Raw genomic sequence first — 21,019 nt, forward strand, 5'->3', positions numbered from 1 at the left:
TACGACGGCGAGTGGTCTGCTGCAGTTCAGCTGCCTTTCGAGCGAAAACATAGGGTGACGTCTCTGGAGGCTGAGCAGAGAGAATGGCAGCATGCGTTGAGTCGAGCAACCCGTCGACCACATACTGGCGAGCAGCAGGAGAGATCCAGGTGATGCCTGTCGACTGCGCCATTGTAATGAAGAGAAGCACAGACAATCGGCCTTCCGCCAGAACGCCCTGTTTTACTTCTACTTCTTCTTCCTCGCTCGCGGTCCGAGCGCTCAAGCCCTAGTGCGCATCTTTTGTCTTCACAATATATATATATATATATATATATATATATATATATATATATATATATATATATATATATATATATATATATATATATATATATATATATAACCTATTATATTTTACTGTGGATGGAGGGCTGGTAGACTCACCTGCGTACGGGTTTTCACCTTTCTACACAGCCTCGCGCACCGTCCTCGGTTATTCTGTTCTGATATGTGAAAATAAATAAAACGAGCTGTTGTTGCCTTAGATGTAGCGGGTAATCTAATTCAAGTGGTGAACTGAATTCACTGGAGTGTTCGTTGAATAAAACGGTAATTCGAATAAACGAGAATTTAAGTTTTGACAGCTAGGATATTGTTTATTGCACTGATATATGTATATTCATAGCACTTTGTCAATTTTCATGCACCTATATCTATCGAAGCTTTCTGACAGCTGCCTTGGCCTGCGCAACTGTCAGATGCCTCATCGCAAATCGCGACCAACACGTCCACATGCAACGGTTCCAGCGGCCGGGAGTGGCCACACTGGACGCGAGATTTTTACGAGGGCCTTGTAGAACGGCGTCTGGCTTGAAGGAAGAGTGGCTTTGTTTTTGTTTTTTTTCACTATTAGTTCATTTTAATCATTGGATAATTGAAACAGTTTCGCAGGTGAGGAAATGTAACTTCTTATGAAGTATGGCAAATTCGGCATGCATGCGTCTCGTCACCGACGAGAGAAAAACAGCAGCTGTCGCGAGCGTAGAAATTACTGACAGCTCCTCTCAGAGGCCACCCAGCTTTGTTTTTATGCTGCGTTCGACGAAGTTCGCGGCCCAGGAAAGCCGCGCGTTGTTCTAAATTTGGACGCCTCCTCTCATGGTTAGCTTGCCTGCTGTCCGCCTGAACTGGAACAGCGAGGCACCCCGTGCGGCCAAACGAACAGATACAAGTCATGTGACCTTAAAAATCGTCTGCATTGAACTAGGCCTAAAATTCCTGCACAGTACGCGAGGCTCATGATAACAGTGTGTCAACTCACGATAATCTTCATGTAATTCCGACCGAGAAGTTCGGTAAGGGAAACCAATTTATTTTACGCTGGTATTTATTTATAAGCTCCTTACAACGCTGTCGTGCCGCGATGTAGTGCGCAAGTTCCAGAGGAGTACGTAGAATAGCGTAGCAACCGATCACGAAGCCGAGAACTGCGGATCTGAACGGCCTAAAACGCACATATTATTATTGCCTATGAAGTCTTATACGTTAATATTGGGTCTACATCGTGATAACTTATGGTGGTATTGAGAGCTTGAAGAAAGTGCTGACCAGCTGTTTTCTGGGACGGAGTCTGATTGCGACCGTCTGTGAAACAGGGTGTAATATCTTCTTATTCCGGACTCCTCCAGCGTCGCAGGAACTTAAGCTTGCGTCCTTGGTAGAATACGCGTCATAACCTGATATGATAGAGGCTCCAATTTACCTAGTCACTAAGGGGTACGTAAGCAGGCGTCGCGTAGCAAGTGCGAGCTCGAGCAGCCTTTCATTTACATAGAGATGTATCCGCGCGGAAGCGGTAACGCGCGCCCTGCGAAACGGCTTTATGTACTGTTACCCTTTGATTGCTGTCTCAGGCTTCTCTATGCCAATACATTTATTTGACGTTGGCCAGTATTGTCTTATACTGCGTCAGCTATCTATATGTCAGATACTTTTGAGTGATTTGGACCACGGTTGTCCAGGTAGCGATGGCAAGGGATGGTAATTGAATTGATGATCATGATCAGGGCATGTCCATTTGTGGCCACTTCCGCCGCTCGCATGAGTGGCTGCTTCCCTCTCCGTTGCTTCGAGACGTTTCATGCCGTTATATCACGACGCTCTTGCGTAATTAACGAGAAGTTGCGTGCAGCGAGACATTCAATGGTAAAGCAAATAGCGTCCTGCTTGCCTTAGCGTAGTTTTCAGAGTCATGCAGTCTCACATATAATTACTTGTAGGTTTAGTTAACGCCTCGCATAAAGATAACGTGCAAAGACAACGATCAACTTAATTTTAGTTCATTGCTCTCACTGCTATGCTCGAAGGTGCATAGCTTTACAAGGTGACGTTATTCTTGAAGCGCATTCAGAGCTAAATATGATAAGTGAAATTACTGTGCCTATTTTCTACCGCATCAGATGTCTTCAAGAAATGTCTAAAAATACCAATAAAGCTGCCGTAGATGACATGAGTGTTATAGTGCTTGATATAGTCGCAGGTGATTTCAAGAAACATCGCATTCATTTGGCGCAGCTAGAACTTCCAAGAGCCTGTGCCTGGTATTGTAGTGGCAATAGTATCAATTCCATTTGGGTGCTGGGTCAATGTTTCTCATACACAACATTCAACATGCTTTCAAAATGAGGCAAATGGCTGGAGACAGGCAAAACATGCCTTATGCCAAGAATTATATCTCAGGCCCTGTGTCACATGTGAAAGCCAGTAGACAGCAATGATGCTCAACAAATGTACACTTCCCAGTTCACAGAAATACATAAAGACTGCATGCACTATGAAAATGATCAAGACAGAGCAAGGCACAATATTTGGCTGTTCGTACATAGCTCTACATTTCTTACAGGCCTAATCCAGTATGGCTGCCGAGTCTGGAGGCAGCGTCGCCTACCAGGATTCCAGCGATTTCCAGGAGTGCTCTAGCAGAGAGGAGCAGCTAACCGAATCCACTAAGGTTGAATTGGCAAACCTGGTCACGTTGGTGCCTTCGCAGGCTGAGAGCAGCAGCTTTGATTTGTCCACGAACCAGCAGACATTGCCAACTAGTGAGGAGTTTGCCGAAGACGAGCGCTCAAACAATGACAGTGCATCGTGGCAGGATGGTGACACTGATCTGATGACCGAGTGTGCAAGCTCCGAGTTCTCATGCCCTCCGTTTCTGGAAGTGGACTTCTCAGACCTACATTTTTATGAGCGGTGTGGAGGTGGTGCTTTTGGGAGTGTATATCGTGCTAAGTGGAAGTCTCAAAACCTCCAAGTGGCTGTGAAGAAGCTTCTAGTCCTGGAAAAGGAGGTGAGTTTTACACAATTAACAATGGTAAAAAAAAAAAAAAAGTTTCCAAAGGGAGAACACTGGTATTTGTGTTGTTTTTGCACAGGGCATATTGAATTCATTCTAGATTTTTGCCTTCAGTAAGCTTGTCGTTTTCTGCACATAATGGCTGGGAATCCAGTATTTGGCACTTACCAAGGTCAGTGGCACATAAATCAACACTTATGCTACACCTGTGTTTGCTTGCTGTTTGTTCTTAGCTGGCCAGCGACATATTATGCTAAAACGTAATGTGATGTATGCGCTACATCTCCCAAAGTCACTTCTGTAAAGCTTCCAAGCATTGCTTTAGTCGTGAACGAGCATCAAAGGTGACCCAGGAATCTATTCACCTTGCATAATCTGACAAAGCAAAACACACTCACTAAAGACAGACTGTCATGGGAGAAGCAAAGGATGTTGAAAGCTGTTTGTCTTCTGCTTCATTGCATTATGCTCTCAGACCAACCTTTCTAGTGTTCTGGGTTGTTTAAAGTGACGCTAAATATAAATATTCAGTTAATACAGATTGTTAGGTCAGCTTTACTGTAAGGAGAGGCTTGGTAAGTCCAGAAGGACACAAAAACAATAGATTGGAGATGACGCCACGCCATAGATCAGCAGTATAAGTGGATGCTCATTCATACTCGCTCACCAGTATTTTTTGGGCTATATACTCACTCACACTCGCGTATAGTCAGATTTATCAGCACTCACCCATGTTCACATATGCTCGGCAACGCTCACTCACTGTCATACTCACTTTCATTCACACTTACGGGCACCCACTTATGCTCAAACTCATGTCCACTCACACTAATTCGCACTTACTCGCATTCACTTACACTCACCGACAGTCACTCTCATTCATACTCAAATCCACTCTAAGTCACTGTGTCATGGTCTCGGTGTGGGAACAAGGTCTCCATCAAGAAATGACAAAGCAAGTGGGTGTTTGATGCTTGGCGTAGGTGCAGGCAAGTGGGTCGGAGTCATGTGAACCAAGACAAAGTATGTTTATCAGTTAGTTAGACACTGGTTTCAAATCAGTAAGACAGTAGCAACATTATAATAAAAAAAGGGAATTAATGTATTACACAGTTGAAAGATTAGCCATGAGCAGAAATAATTAACACAGCGAAAGAGAGTTCACGAATAAATGTGCGTACAGTGACCGATTCAGCGGTGACAGTCCATTTGCCACATGACGCACAAATAGCGACCCTCGGAGATGGTGTTTCTTTCAGGGCAGAGAGGCCTCATCGAGAGAATGTGGTGTCGACGGGTGTAGCTTGGGGGCGTTTTCACCAAAGCAGATGGTCTATGGGGGCCTGTTGGCCTCCCCTTTAAGCTGTCGTGAGCTGCTCAGGTAATGACTTCGGAGGGGACACGAAGACCCTGGTGACCACCCCGCACACGCACAAATGCACAACCAACACAGCAGGCTCGTTTGCCGCCTCCAATTTCTGCGTTACAGTCATGTTGAAGTTCCTAAAAAGGAAATTATGAACAAACGAAAGATTCTTGAGGTTTTGGCTGTAGTTAGAGTGAACTTAAAGCGAGGAAAAAAAAAATACCACCGCCATAACCACCGGCACGTATGCTCACATCTTTGGCACTGCTTCGTGTCACCTTGCAGGTGATAAAAAAAAAAAAGTAAAACAGCCTTAACACCTTGGCTGTGCTTTAGTGACTTTTCCCCTCCAAAAATAAAAATAAAGAAGAATAAAAACGAGAGACACATGCACTCTGGCTTGTGTACTGCAGTGTTGGACATAAACAAACGAGGCATGTAAAATGAAGAGTACCTGTCACAGTGCAGTATTTCATACATACAGTGCAGGGATACCACCATTTCCATGACACACTGTCACCGACTTTCGTTGATATGTCAAATGGGACTCGTTCCTCTTCATACTCGCATTCAATCACACCTATTGTCACTCACTTGCACTCAATCCCACGTCTGTGAAATCAGTGGGGTGTGTGTATGAGTGAGTATGCCGATCTATGTGCGATGCTGACACTCCTGCTACCAGCTCCTTGCAACATCATAGATTTTAGCAGTGCCTTCTCAAGAGCTGCTATCAATAACGAATTATGATTGATCATTCTTTCATAGAAATTGGTAGAACATGAAAGTGAAACTTGTCTTCACAGAAATCGTTGCATGTTCATTGTACATGAAGAATTTTGTTGCAAGTCACCATCAGTGGCACCCTACAGTGCACTGCACAGGGATCCTCGACACTTGCCACTCAAGCGGAAGTTGTCAAACGACTCGCGACCGGGAAACATCCCCCGGACACAATATATTGTACGTGCCGGAGCATTGCACAAATCCGCCATAAACCACAGGCATTCGCGAACCGTACAAGCGAGACCGAACGGGTTGTTAGTAAATCGCTTCGTGAACTCATGGTCCACTGCAGCGAAAGGCGCACGATTTGCGGTTCTGCGACAAGGGTTGCAGGTTTGCTTGGCACGCGGCGTCCTGTTGGCGAGTGGCGTCCAGCTGCCGAGTCGCTTTGGCGACAGTATGAGCATTTTGGTCCGACTTCGTAGTGTCTTCGGCAGGCAGTTGAGTTGCAATGCACTCAGCTTGAGGAATGTGAGTGGCAGAGTTCGCAGCGTGCACCACGAACGCATGGAGGTGTTCTGCTTCAAGCTGGCATGTCTCGCACCGGACCAAAGCGAGATTCACCCGTCGACGTTGTTGCCTTTCCTTGGCCTTTCTGAGCCGCTTAGCGCAGCAGTTTTCTTAGTTGGTGTCATCGCAAGCGGAGCAGTAGAGGGTGTGTAAGCACTGCTGATGCATGTTGAAGCTGCACTTCGTAGGGGACGAGACGTCACAGGTTAAACCAACGCGAAAGACAAAATTTGTGCGGAAACTCTGTCGTCACCTCAGTAGAAGGCCTACACCGCCAACATCAGTGACTCTTAACACCAGGCTACACCGCGTTGGACCCTACGCTGCGCCGAGACTACCGAAGCGCTCACTGTCAGTGCTCGTTAGTGTCATGATGCAGTACTTTGCTTCACCACTCCTAGATGGCGGCGCCATCCTTGTCAAGAAAGCATATTTTACACGTTCGTGCGGGACGTCGCATCCGTTACAGGAAGTTGATCGTGGACTCCGGCATAAAACACTTTTGTGTTAAAAAAAAACGTTATGGTTGATCCCTCTTTCATAGGAATTGGTAGAACACGAAAGTGAAATGTGTCTTCACAGAAGATGTTGCATGTTTGCTTCGTGAACTTACGGTCCGCTGCAGTGAAAGGCGCACAATTTGCGGGCCGGCGACTGTGTTGCAGGTTTGCTTGGCGCGCGGCCTCCTGTTGGCGAGTGGCGTCCAGCTGCCGAGTCGCTTCGGCGACGTTATGAGCATTTTGCTTCGACTTCGTAGTGTCTTGGGCAGCCAGTTGAGTTTCAACGCACTCAGCTTTAGGAATTTCACAAGTGGCAGAGTTCGCAGTGTGCGTCACGAATGCGCGAAGGTGTTCCGCTTCACGCTGGCGTGTCCCTCGCCGGACCAAGGTGAGGTTCGCCCGTCGACGCCGTTGCCTTTCTGTGCCGCTTAGCGCAGCAGCTTTCGTAGTTGTTGCCACGTGGTTGTTGCCATTGCAAGCGAAGCTGTAGGTGGTGTGTAAGCACTGCTGATGCATGTTGAAGCTGCACTCCGTAGGCGACGAGCTGCCACAGGCTAATGTGATGCGAAAGACAAACACTGTGCAGAAAGAGCCAACACCAGGCCGTATTGGAGCCTCCGCTGCGCTGTGACTACTGTAGCGATCCGTGTTGGCACTCGTTAGTGTCACGATGTAATACTTTGCTTCACCGCTCCTAGATGGCGGCGCCATCCCTGTCAACAAAACATATTTTACTCGTTGGCACCAAATGTCACATCCGGTACATCCTGTAACAGAAGTTCATCGTGGACCCCGTGGACCCCGGCATAAAACACTTTTGTGTTAAAAAAAAGTTTGGTTGCATTCCAAGGCAAACAAAGATTCAACCTTGCAACTTTCATAGACTTTTCCCTCAACAAATAGTGTCTAAACATGTGCATTTAACTTGAGATCTGGTCTATAACATTAACATCATTGACACCATGAATTTGGGTGGGAAATTCAAAGCTGGAAGTTTGACCTTCATTTTCTTCGCAATAGTCAAACCTTTTTCTGCCAGAAAAAATGTGAGCAATGTTTTGAAAACTTACTCGGGAAAAGTGTGTTTCTCTTTTGTGTCTCTTTGGTATCTCATCGTACATAAATCGTGCTTCAAGTTATTTTGAATTTATTTTAGAAAGCTTATAGCATCCGTCATTTTGCATAATTTTGCATGCAGGGCAATCTAGAACACAATTTATTAACTGTCAGATGAACTATCTTGCTTTGTGTGGCTGCTACTGCATGAAAAATGAACTTGGGAATTATGTGAGTTGGGTGCGACTGTGCAGTGGCACGGCCAGGAAATTATTTCGCATGGGGGAGAAGGGGGTTATCACATTTGACCATAGGAGGAGGATGGGGGCAAGGGGGTGTGGTTGCCCATGGTTTTATGCGAGGTGTCCTGGCACACAATTTTTTGGGGGATGAGTGAAAGGGGGGGGGGGTAGCATGAGCTCGCTGTGCCCCCCTTCCTCCCCCTGAATACACTTCTGTGACTTTTTGCCAAACATTAAAAAAAGAACTTAACTGTTATGCCGTTGAGTGGCCAAGACATCTAGCCTCCATAGCTATTTGGAAAAAACACATTCACAGCATACACATACCCCCCATAAAGCACTATCTGTTGGAAAATTCACCTTTGATATTCAATTGCACTTGAACAGAAAATATGGTGAGTGCAAAAGAAAGTAAATAGAAAAATTTTAAACTGACTTTTTTAAAGTATAAGTGATAGGCACACTTTGAAGGATGACAGTAGAGGAAGAGGTAAATGTTGCTGCGAGTTCAAGACACACGAGAATCCTTGTCATTAAATACCTGTGCATTGGTGAATGTGACACTTCATCCGGTGGCACACCAACAATGGGGGGGAGATGATTGAAAAGGGGATGGAGGACTCGCAATGAAGCTCATGATGAGAATGAAACAGATGTCACTAACGTTGCAGTCAACCTGCAGTATATAGACAACCACTAACAATGAGACATTTGCTTTGGGAATGCTTAATGCTTGGAAGCATATGGCAATTCCTAGGATTGTAACTACCCCCCTCCTTTCCCTGGAAGGTAGTCTTTTCAGGTTGAGCACGCAAGAAAGCATGAATATGTATACTTATACTTTTAAAAACCATCATCATGGTCTTGTCAAAATTCCCCGCCCCCCCCCGTCCTCCGTTCCCCACCCGTCCTCAAACAGAAATCCTGGGTGCACTAATGGTGTTAGGAGCGTTTACATCTGAAGTTGCCAATGCCTTCTTGAGATGGTGGGTACATATTACCTAATGTTCTCCACTGCGCATCGCTGTGTGCATTGCTTTCACGATAGTGCAGATGATCTTATACTGGTGTGAAATGCAACTGTGAGAAAGCAAATGTAAAAGTGTGTTTTCTTTTAGGCATTCACCATTACGTGCGATGGTTGTGTGATTCATGCATCGTAACATTTAGTGCTTATGCTGTCATCATATATAGCAGTTTCAAGTAAGTTAATTATATAAAGGTGTATTTGTTTTGTTCAATAGACATTTTACCCTGGAGGGTAGTGAACCAATCAGCATGATGGCAAATGGTTGCAGGGCGTGGCGGCTTTTGGCCTGCTCGAATTGTCGGCACTCTTTGATGATAGCATCAACTGAAGAACAGCCTTTGCACATGAGCAGATTAAAGGCGTCGTCAGCGATTCCCTTCAGCACGTGCCCAACCTTCTCAGCTTCAGTCATGTCGTGGTCGGCCTTACGACAAAGCACCAGCACGTCCTGGATATACGAAACATAGGACTCCGTGGGGGATTGGGCACGGAAGGCGAGTTCCTGCTTTGCGGCAATTTTACGGCCGGCTGGTTGGCCAAACAACTCTTTTAGCTTCTCTTTGCATTGGTGCCAGCTGGTCAGCTTCTCTTTGTGGTTTTCGTACCACACCTTTGCCGTGCCTCTTAGGTACAACACGTTAGCTAGCATAAGCGTAGGGTCCCATCTGTTGACTCCACTCACGCGTTCGTACATGGCCAGCCACTGGTCAACGTTGGCGCCATCGGTCCCACAGAAAGTTCCGGGATCCTTGGCTTGTACAACCACAACCGATGAGGACGACGACGTAGCTGGCGATGGTGACGTTGACGTTGGAAGCGGCAACGACGTTGATCCTGTGTGCTCACCGTCAGTCATGATGGGGACGGTGATGCGACGTCCACTGCGGAGCTCCGTTTCCAGCCGTGGTATCCAGCACCTCCACCAATATGTTACGGTGATGTTGGGAGTATAGACTGGATGTATTTACAATATATACACAAGTAGGGTTAGTGTGGTCAAGATAGCTGACCAGCACCAACACGTAGCAACCAGTGTCTCTCGATCTTCTTCTTTTCTTTCCTCCTATCATTCTATAACAATATGCATACCCTTTGAGAAGTGTTATGCTAATACCAAATGCAGCCCTGTCGCTTGGTGAAAACATTTGAGCTATGCCAATGTCTTGACTTGGGCTTTTTGGCTTGTTTGCAGGCACAAGTTCTGAGTGTGCTGAGCCACAAGAACATCATAACGTTTTATGGGGCTGCCACCAAGGCGCCAAATTTCTGTATTGTCACAGGTGAGTGCTGTTCTGTCAAAATAGCTGACAATGTTCCATTGTGTGCTTATTCTCTGTTCATTTGTTACATTATTATACGGGATAATATATTTCATGTTACAACAAACATTAGTGGTGCTGTATTTGAAAGAGGTGATTGATTGATTGATTGATTGGCCAATCAATTAATCAATGTTTGCACCTCAAACCTAAACCTTGACTATTCGGGACACTGTAGTGGGCACTCCGGATTACTTTTGACACCTAGCAGGGCTGGTGGGGCTGCTTGCATTGGAAGTCGGGGTTCTTTGCCTTAAATCAAGTTGGTCAGCAAGCAAACATTTTGCATTCTGGCATCATCAGAATGTGGCCACTGCAGCTGGGTATTGAAGCTCTGTTGTGGCGCTTCGCAAAAGAGTGCCAAGGTGCCTGTAGTGGATTGTCAATGATACATGCTGTGCGCGCAAGTTTCTGACATCATTTGTCTATTTTGTGTTTGCAGAGTATGCAGAACATGGCTCCCTGTATGCTTTTCTGGCAATGCAAGAGAATGACTCCATGCTGAGCTTTGGTCAGATTCTTCTCTGGGGCATTCAGATTGCTGCTGGTAAGTGGCAAGGTTATTTGGTAGACTCATAGAAAAAAAAATTACAATGGTGGCGTTGTGATGTATGACCTAAGGGTTTTCTTTTTTGTTTGCTCCCTGTAGGCTACCTAAGCTTTGTTGAATAGTCCTGTATCATAAGTTTTCATTTGCCGTCGGTTGGCTGTTACAGGTATGCACTACCTGCACGAAGAAGCACCCATTAAAGTCATTCATAGAGACCTGAAATCTAAGAATGGTAAGCCTTTTCATTTTGCCCTTTCGGAGTGATGGCTCTCTCAAATTCATGTGTGGCGTATATATATCCAAGTGGGTGCATGGGTGACAGTGATCACGCCTAGTCGGGTCTACTGATGCATGCATTGAATAAGCAAATTTTTTTAAGAGCTAACTTTTGTGCAGTCCAGATTTGCATATTGTAATGCAGATTTGACTTGTAAGACAGAAGTCGAACTATTGCTTTTATTCGGTGGCTCGCAGACAGAGCCCACGAAAGGAGATGAGGTTAATGATGGTGATAATGTACTACATCTTTAGTGTGGCTTCGGACAGTTGTACTTCACTTTGAGCCTAACATAATTATGGTTTTGCATACATACCAAGCGCTTTGCTTTTATTTCTCTGGTGTCTGAACTAAAGGTTCCATGTATTTACTCATTTGTGCTTTCCTGATGTCAAGGAACACTGGGGCCCTTGTGCAGAGACCTCTCATAACATTACAGCAGTCATCATTGGTGTTTTGAGCCCTGTTAACTGATTACATCAGTCGAAGTTGCCATGTGTGGGGAAGTGGTAGCGAATGTATGCCCAAAAGCAGTTTATGAGAAGCTATGCGAGTTCTTGTGCATTGCAAATGGTTTTGCAAATTTTTTAGTGGGATATTTTTTCCTGTGCATATTGAAACCATGAATTCTAAACGTTCAACTTCCATGTTCATGCTGTCACCTATTCATCATTACAATAAATTCAGAAGTCATCTAATTACCAAATACAGTAATGCGCAGATAGACACCTACACTATGTTTTGTTGGCTTCACAATTGCTCTCAGCACTCTTTTAATGTAACATGCTTTTAGTGTGTTAAAATTTGATCTTGCTGAAGCTAGGTGTGTGCAAATATTCGAAATTTCGAATACAAATGTTATAAACTTTGTTATTTCGATTTGTATTTGATTCAAAAATACATGATTTGATATTGAATATTTGTTTCTGTTCGATTATAAACGATAACAACACTTATTAAAATCTACAGGGAAAGATACAGATGCAAGTACTGACTGTTTCAGATAATTCTGCCATAGTTGAGCTGTGGTAGCTGCGCAGAGGCACCAGTTGCTGAGCAAATGCGTGGAGTAGCCAACTTTCGCTCAATAATTTCCAGTCATTTAATAAGGATGCCTCGTCCTTAGGCAGCTTCCAAATTTGTTTTCTTGATTTAGACAAAGCGATTTATTGTTTGGACAATCTCACCATGTTTGCTTCTCTTTAAAATGATATGTGGTGCTGTATAGTATAACACTTTGCATATTGTGTCTATCTTTTTTAGAGGTATAGTCTCCACATAACCTTTATATTTCACTTTGGTTAGAATTGAGAAAATATTTCGTATTTGAGTCGACATTCAAAGACCCTTTTTCTTGAATATTTGATTTAATTTCATGATTAAAACTTCTTTAGCTGAAGTTTATTGTGCTGTACATGTTAGACTTATTAGAGTCACTTGAGTAAACCTGTCAAGCATTGTTTTAGTCATACGCAGTGATCAGTGTTTGGAATAACAACAATTGAATTGATGAACTATGCTCCTTCCTGCCATCTTAGGCTGTTCATGGAAAAGTTTCTTTATTTAACTCTCTGACCATAATAAGTGTCACCAGGAATCAGCAAGCAACAGAAAAGGTCATATAGGCCATTGCGGGGACATCGTTCGACTGCCGATAACTCTACTCATACGAGGCACATAAAACACATTTCATTGGATAATACTTGCGAGGTGAAATTTACAGTCATCATGAAAACTGTTTTAGAGTTCCTTAAGATAAACAGGGCTGTTGTGACTAGTTATGTAATTAACTGCTCATGGCTGATAGGCAGCTGAACATAATTAGATGTAGAGGTTGCTGTGAATAAGATGTGATCTCCAATTTCTTTTTAAAATTTATTTATTTACTTATTTATATATGTTGTGATCTTGTACAAGGTCTTTGCAGGTGGTGAATATGCAAAGCTAACAAACTATAAATATGTATTACAAAGCACATTGCTATACAAAACAAATTGCTGTTCCTCAAATACTAAGCAAGAAAAAAGAACAACAAAAATACAAATGCACATGTAAACAACGTCATGAATGGAGATGCATTTCAAAATGTGACAATGAATCCCGTGTTACTGTTTGTTCAGAAAGATTGTTTCACTCAATTATTGTTCTTGGGAAATAGGAATACATAAAGCAGTTATGTGATGTTAGTGGGGTAAATGCTAATAAGTGCCACTGTATCGTTGTGTAACCTGTTGCAAAAGGGAAGAGAACCGATGTGGTAACATTATGGTGACCGTTCACTAGTTGAAAGAAGAATTTAAAATGGGAAACGATTTCGCTATTGAATGGATGGTAATCTCATTTGCCACAGTAGTTCTGTTATAGGTGTTTGACTGGAAAAATTTGAAATAAATTGGACAACTTTGTTTTGAACCCTTTCCAGTTTCTCTTTTTATTTTCTTGTAGGGATTCTGTACTCTTACTGCATATTCTAAGCCAGGACATGTTATTGTGTTATGTGTCAGAAGGATAACTACAGGCATCCAAAAATTTAACAAATGTCTTAAAGAGAACAACTTGTGAAAACAGTTAGCAGTCACACTGTAGACATGCTTTGACCAAGAAAGGCGTTATGCATATGCCGAGGTATTTGCAATGAGTTACTTCGGCAAGAAAATTGTTCTGAACAGAATAGTTAAAGGGGCTTTTGTTTGCACAATATGTTACAGTAAAATTGTAATCGATTTGTATAATATCGCATCTTACTTGGTCACATTTGTTTTTTCTCCACAGTCGTTATATGCTCAGACTACACGTGCAAGGTAAGGATTCTTCTCTTCTGCATATGAAATGTCATGCAGTCAGAGTGGGCTGCACAGGAATGAAATACAGGGCAGTAGATATAAAAGGGCAATATTTTGAGCAGCACAATAGTATTTATGCTGCTGGACATCAGGAAATGTGTGGTAATCACTGATTAATTATTTAAGTAACTAAAGTGCCCAATTTGTTTATTAATTACTATAGGAGACGTATTGAAGTAGTGGAATTAAAGCTAGTCAGTGTTCAAGACATATCCCCTTATCAGGCGTTCTGACATGAGAACCAGTTTCAAGCTATTGGTCTGCAAACCAGTGGCAGAAGGCAGCGATGTTACATTTGCTGTTTTTCCAGAAAGCATTCGGTGCGTATTACAGAACAAAACTCTGTCCCACAGTGCACAAGGAATGCGTCCTAATGTCTTCGTAAGACATTATAACGGTGTTGCCTACTGGATTGTGCCACATATTCTGTTCATCAAAGATCATTTTGTGTGCATAGTCCCCACTTTTCTGACCTGCAAGTCTTCCGTTTGCTAGAAGTGCATGCCCTCTGCCAAAGTGTCTGTAAACAGAGCTTGCTGAAAGAAATTTAAATTATGATCATATCACCTACTAAATAAAATAAGTTCAGGCCTGCTGCTGGAATTATCTAGCTCAGCTGTTTTGCAGCTGAGTATAAAAGGCAGTGGGTTAACCTCCCGGCCACAGCAAGTGCATTGCAAAGGGAGTGAAATGAAAAAGCACCTGTGTATTTAGATTTAGGTGCACACACACAAACACACACACAAGAAAAGACGCCAGCTTGTCAACGTTAATTCGAATTCCTCCGCTAAGGTGTCCCTCATGGCCCAGGTGCCAGCTTTGAGATGTTGAACACAATCAATTAAAGTAAGTTGAGTCCAAGAATGTTGTGTAATAAAGCAACAAAGTAAAAAAAATAATTATGCATTGATAATACAATAAAATGATAAAGTTGTAGATTGTGTATTAAAATGGATAAATAAATAACACAAGCAAAAATAAGAAATTAACCAAATTGTGTCTGAATAACTTTGCATGAAAACATTAATTTTTCTGCATGTTACCATCTCTAATGAGAGGCATTCGTCACCTTTCCTTGTGTTCGGAGCTTGAGCAAATTTTGAAGTTCAAAGACTGAAAGAGCTGTCTTGTTTTATTTTTATCAGATATGTGATTTTGGTGCTTCTCGTTTCCTGGGTGCTACAACGAGAATGTCACTAGCAGGAACGCTGCCTTGGATGGCCCCTGAGGTGAGTTCTCTGGGGTTGATTGTACCTCTTTTGTTGTGCTTTTTATTTCTGGTGCTGAAGTTATGGCATGCATATTTACATCTTAATTCAATTTTTGATCACTAATAAGCTTGTTAGATGTTGGGAAAGCCCAGCAAAATGCAGATATTAATTGATTCTATAATGGCCTACGGGGCCAAAACTTGGAGGATAATAATGTATCTCTATAGGAAGCTAAAGACCTTGCAAAGCCCTCATTGGCATATATCATCATGTGCATTGGGGAGCATTTCTGTGTCCATCCTAGACTCGTTGGGCCTTTCATCCTTGTCTGTTGTCCTTTTTTACTGGTTCCCAACACACACTCTTGTCACAAAATTAATAGAATACCGAATTGTCCACAATTCTTTGAATGCAACATAGTTCGGTAAACATCCCCTCAACGTCACAGCTACTGTTCGCAATGCACAGTAACGTAAGCGCTGCGTTAATTCGCTTGATAGCACACTATCGCCATTTACATGCATGCGACATAAAGGAAATGCGACACATTATGTCATTGTCGCATTTATGTAAACACGGCTACTAAAAAAAGCAATAAGCTTTCATTCACTCAATGTCAGCAGGCGCTGAACATATTTTGTTTTGATATATGCCGGTTTTCGCTTGAGTGCTAAGCAAGATCAAGGAATAATAATAATAATAATAATAATAATAATAATAATAATAATAATAATAATAATAATAATGATCAAACAATCATGTTTATTTAATGTGCCCAGGAACAGCCCTAAGATCCGAGTGCTAGCGCACAGTAAAAAAGAAAATACAAAATACAAATACACGGAAAAAAACATGAATAGAAAATGACAGTTATGAAAACAGACAGTTTACAATCAACAAAAGCCATGGTGAATTCACAGCAAGAAGATCGAGCAAAAACGCGAACAATGCTTGAGAGTCAATAAAAATAAATTAATCAATCCAGCCTTTAGATTATGTGCCCAGAAAAAGGACCACGAGGTTTTAATACTGGCGCACAGGTAATCTAACAAAAATATAATGTACAGCTTTAAAAAAGTAAAGTATACAAATGCAAAAGAAAAATATGCATATACAGAAAAGCCATTTGGCCATAATATTGGCACACAACAAAGGACATGGTAAGTTGCTAAACAAGCTCATATCTATCGACAAAGGTAAAGTAAACCGAAAATGAACAGAAGATTAGTGCGCAAGTACAATGAAAGAAAAAAATATATATATGTACAGTTAAAGGTACAAGCGTAAGGGAAGGCGAATAAAGAAAGGGAAACAAAAGAAGAAATGCAGTGCACCAAGAACATTAAACGTACAAAAAAAACAAACCTGCTGTAACATTAGACATATTGCCAGGCAAGCTGACAATGTACAAAATCACATGGTGAAAGAGAGCACATACGTACTATACCGAGAAAAACTAGCCACACGACAATATGAAGCTATGAAAAATATAAAGATCACCGAAATTAGTATTATACAGATTTTGAATTCTATACACAGCAAACTGCTTGCTGTGACATGCAGGAACGAAGAATGGTCAGTGCTACCTTTTGACTTTCTGCGAAATCCGAAGCGTGACATAGTTAAGTAGCTCAGGGCAGTTCAGATTTCCGTGAAAGAGCTTATACAAAAACAGAAGGTCTGCTCAAATACGTCACCAGGTAAGTGACGGTAGTGAGAGTAAAGTGCAAGCACTACAAGATTGACCAATGCCAGCATAAAAACAATGATGGTAAATTGCTATGAACATTTTCTGAACTCTTTCTAATCTATCACTGAGGGATTTGGAAACTCCATTTCACACCACGGATGCGTATTCGAGTTGGGGAAGACATATAGCCTGATACAGCATTAGGAAAGGAGTGGGAGATTTGAATTCGTGTGAGAGGAGGCAGACAAGCCACAGAGTGCAATAATAATAATAATAATAATAATAATAATAATAATAATAATAATAATAATAATAATAATAATAATAGGAAATATAACTTGACCACTTTATCACAAAAGGTGGGCAACAATCGTTAGTTATGTCACACCTGCAATCATTATTATCCTTTACAAAAAGGCAAATTTCAAGGAGAATTGAATTTGACTCGATTATCATAAATTTTGTTTGTGGTACAAAAATTGAGAATGGGTTTTACCCAAAAACGAACAACTCTAATTGTATGCTTTGTATTCAGTGCACTAGGGAGGGCTGAAAGCTTAATTGATTTTTTCTGCATTGGCCTGCAGCCTAGCAGATGCTTAAGTTGTGGAAAAACTTTTGCCTTTCTCTATATATGTCTGCGGATCAAGTGCTGCAAGAATTCTTTCCCGAGTAATGCACTCCTTGTCAAAAGTACACAGGCGATTTCGGTAGTCACCATCTGTATGTGCACATTGTGTCAGCAGCCTGCATATCTTTCCAGGTGATCCAGTGTTTGCCATCTTCAGAGACATGTGATGTCTGGTCTTTCGGTGTGGTTCTTTGGGAGCTGCTCACCCACGAAGTTCCTTTCAAGGGCATAGAAGGATTTCAAGTGGCTTGGGCTGTTGTCGAAAAGGAAGAGGTACAGTTGATCTTTTTTTTACTCGTAATGTCAGTATATCTTGCGATAATTTTAATTCTTACAAAAAAGAAATTTTGAAATTAAGTGCTGAAACTGGTACATACACAGCTTGTCTCTCCTTCTCTTCTTTTTTGTCTTAACGCTCACACTGCCACTTTTCAGAGACTCACCATTCCAAGCACCTGCCCTGCTGCATTTGGAAATTTAATGACTGCCTGTTGGAAGACAGATCCCAAGGTAGGCACATGCCATGCTGCTGTTCCTTTTGAAAAGTCTGAAGACTGTTGTTGTCATCTGTGTACTTAGGACGATTGTGGATTTTTCTGTCACATTTATGCAGTTGATGATCACGTCTTTGCCTACACTGTAGCATACAATCAACTACACTCTTCATAGGATCACTTTAGCATAGAATAGGTGAACCCAAGTGATCATGTAAAATTCAGTACAAGTATTTTAGCACAGACAAACCTACGTGGTCAGTTTAAGCACCCTATTTATTGTAATTGTATGAATGTTCAAGCCTTTTTTCTTTCTCTTGTGGCACTGCTGTGAATATTGTAGGGATTGTATGGTAGCTAGCAGCAAGAGTAGTGCAATGTTTGCTTCATTAAACCATTTATGTTCTGGTGAATTGATAGCGAGAGGCAGGCCTTTGAAATGGGGACACTAAGTTTGTTTCTTGCATGCATTGCTTGTAGGAAAGGCCCCCATTTTCTACCATACTGCAACACTTGAATGCTATGAGTGAAGATGGTGAGTCTCTCATCTTTTTTTTTCCCTGCTTTTTTTTTCTTGAGTGTGGGAAGCTGTGGGCATTTTCGGCATAGAGAATGCTTGTCATAAGTTGTAATTTGATGTGAATAAGGCCAGTCTTGAAGATTGCGCTAACGAAAATTACGCACACACACACACACACACACACACTCACACACTCTCTCTCTCTCTGCGGCAATGTGCAGTTGAGAATCAGACATGCTAACCCCTGAGCTACTATCACGCAGCTTTTGTGCCCAGGAAATGTTAAATAAATAGTTTGCCAAATAAAAGAAAGAGAGAGAGAAGTTGCGAGAAAAGTCGCATTTTCGCCCGAAAAGCAAATATCGATTGCGATAGCAAATTATCAGACAGCTATACAGAGTAAGGATAGTAGTTTTATCAGCAGTATAGTAAACATTTGCTTGCTAACTAAATTAACAAGCATGGTATCAAATGCGTACTGACAAACATGAACACATCTCATTTGATGAGTGGGGACACTCGCTGTCAGAACACTGGCGTGAGGAAGAGCGGCAGGAGCAGCGAGCGAATTGACCTTCGGGCAGCCTCTCGCTTTAACACGAACTAAATGGCGAGAACGAAGTTATCAGCCCTTGGTGCATTTAGACTCTGTCCCCATCGCAGATCGCCTTCAAGATAGGGCTGCGCGGCTGCGCCACACGCAGCTGCTGCCAAAGTATTGGTTGTTTGTTTGGCGCTGTTAGGCCTGAGACGCCACCGAGAGCCGAGAAAGTGTTTTAAGTTTTACTCAACAGATGGCGCCCCGGCATTTTATGCTGACGGCATGGGATGGATTTCCACTGGGGATGATAGCATATTTAGATAGATCTAGATAAAACGTTGACCTTTTGATAAAATTGAGATTTCTTTACGCACGCACGATAACATTTATTCGCACAACAGTGTAAATCCGTCGCTACTCTTTTTCGCGATGTCGCGTTCATGTGGTTGCTCCACGCCGTGACACGACAGCGCGACAGGGTGTGCCTGTCGCGTCGCTTGAATATCGCGTGTATACGGTTGGGCCTTTATGCACAATGATGTGGCTAGTTAGTTTGCATTTGGTGTCACTTTCATATCTAAACGTATTTGGTGCTAGTGGTATGTGCTGCTCTCTGGAGACATGCCAAATGCACTGGTAGTTCACAAAAATCTTGGTGTAAATGCCAAGTTATTTATTGTTTTACTTGTCTGTGGACGTTCGGTCGTATGCTTGTAGAACACCTGCAGTATTTTATGGGAACAACTTACAGTAGCTCAAGTTAGCTTTCTGTGCTCACGTAAAATGTTTTTCCTTCTATGCCAATGAAACACTGTAAGTATATGCTGTGGTGTTCTTTTGGAAAGCATTTTATGTATTTGTATTAGCATGTTTAACACCAGTTTATCTCTTTTCCTGCCCTTGCTTTTTTCAGACTCCTTGTGTAGCCTTGCATCTGCATATTTAAGTCAGCGTAGTGTTTGGAAGTAAGTGACTCATTTTTTACCATGAATCACTAGTTTGAGGCACTGCTCTTGATGACTCTTATCAGTATTTAATTATTGTTTTTATCACTCATAACGTTAGTGCTTTTGAACAAATATTTTCAACGTGATGGGCATGAAAATTGTCATACCTTTGTGTTTCCTTTGGTGGTATGTCTGAGCAGATGTAAAAGATGTAGCGCAGAGGTGATGGCGATCCAGTAACCAGGGTGCGTACAGGTCCTTGAAATCCTTGCAAACCCTTGAAATTGAAAAGTGCGTTTTCAAGGCCCTTAAAAGTCCTGGAATTTTTTTCCGTCCTTGAAAATCCTTGAATTTCGTGAGCAATGCACTCTTGATATTGACATTGCGACCTCCTTTCTGTTGTAGATCGGCGTCGATCTGACAATTAAACTTCCTATGTCCGAAACAATACGCCGGCGCGAGTACACATGGTTCGGTTTTGCAGAACTGCACGGAAAAAATAAAAGGCTTCACCGTGTCAAACCGCGAACGGAGCGAGAGACCCGTGCTGCGCTTCGGTGCTGCCTCGGCTGGCAGTGTTTACGCTGCTTTCCTCACTCTATCGTTCCTTTCACTCCTCGCCCGTTGGTCTGCCTTTTCCCACTTTCACACTTGCGCGCGAGGTTAAGCTAGTGAAGCTAAAGAGAGCTATCTATAGTGGAGCAACTTTACCACTGATGTTCAGTGCCTTTGGGTGGAGGTTTGTTATAATATTAATTATGATAATATAAATGCAATAACATTGTCGTATTTTCCGTTCTATAAGTCGCACCTTTGTATAAGACGCACTCCCCTCAAAACGGCAGTTTTTTCCGGAGAAAAAGCAAACGCATAGAAGTCGCACCGGTATACAAGACGCACCTGTTCTTTCGGTAAGCGATTTAAAAAAGTGAGTCGCAGTATCGCCCGAAAGGCGAAGCATCAATTGCGATAGCAAATTTACTAGTAGAGCTATATGGAGTTAGGATAGTAGTTTTATCGGCTGCATAAATTTGGACACGTTAGTTTACAAACTGAATTAACAAGTGCGGTGTCAGCGCGCACAAGCAAACATGAATAGATCACACTGAATGACCGCAGACAACGATTATCAAAACGCTGGCAGCAATCGCAGCCGCCGCAGCGGGCAA

At 42.5% G+C, this 21,019-nt stretch overlaps 1 protein-coding gene across 1 annotated transcript in view; it reads left to right on the top strand.

Moving 5' to 3' along the window:
• The first annotated feature begins 1,014 nt into the window (after window positions 1–1,014).
• LOC119440411 (mitogen-activated protein kinase kinase kinase 20-like) overlaps window positions 1,015–21,019 on the top strand; it is a 53,385-nt gene continuing 33,380 nt past the window's right edge. The window contains 11 exon segments of the mRNA XM_037705322.2: window positions 1,015–1,337; window positions 2,885–3,331; window positions 10,020–10,107; window positions 10,589–10,693; window positions 10,863–10,928; window positions 13,746–13,774; window positions 14,962–15,045; window positions 17,481–17,621; window positions 17,784–17,858; window positions 18,323–18,377; window positions 19,817–19,868. Of these exon segments, the coding sequence (XP_037561250.2) occupies window positions 2,897–3,331; window positions 10,020–10,107; window positions 10,589–10,693; window positions 10,863–10,928; window positions 13,746–13,774; window positions 14,962–15,045; window positions 17,481–17,621; window positions 17,784–17,858; window positions 18,323–18,377; window positions 19,817–19,868 (1,130 nt within the window). The 5' untranslated portion in view covers window positions 1,015–1,337; window positions 2,885–2,896.

This window comes from Dermacentor silvarum, chromosome 2, assembly GCF_013339745.2.
Source record: "Dermacentor silvarum isolate Dsil-2018 chromosome 2, BIME_Dsil_1.4, whole genome shotgun sequence".
Taxonomy (NCBI): domain Eukaryota; kingdom Metazoa; phylum Arthropoda; class Arachnida; order Ixodida; family Ixodidae; genus Dermacentor; species Dermacentor silvarum.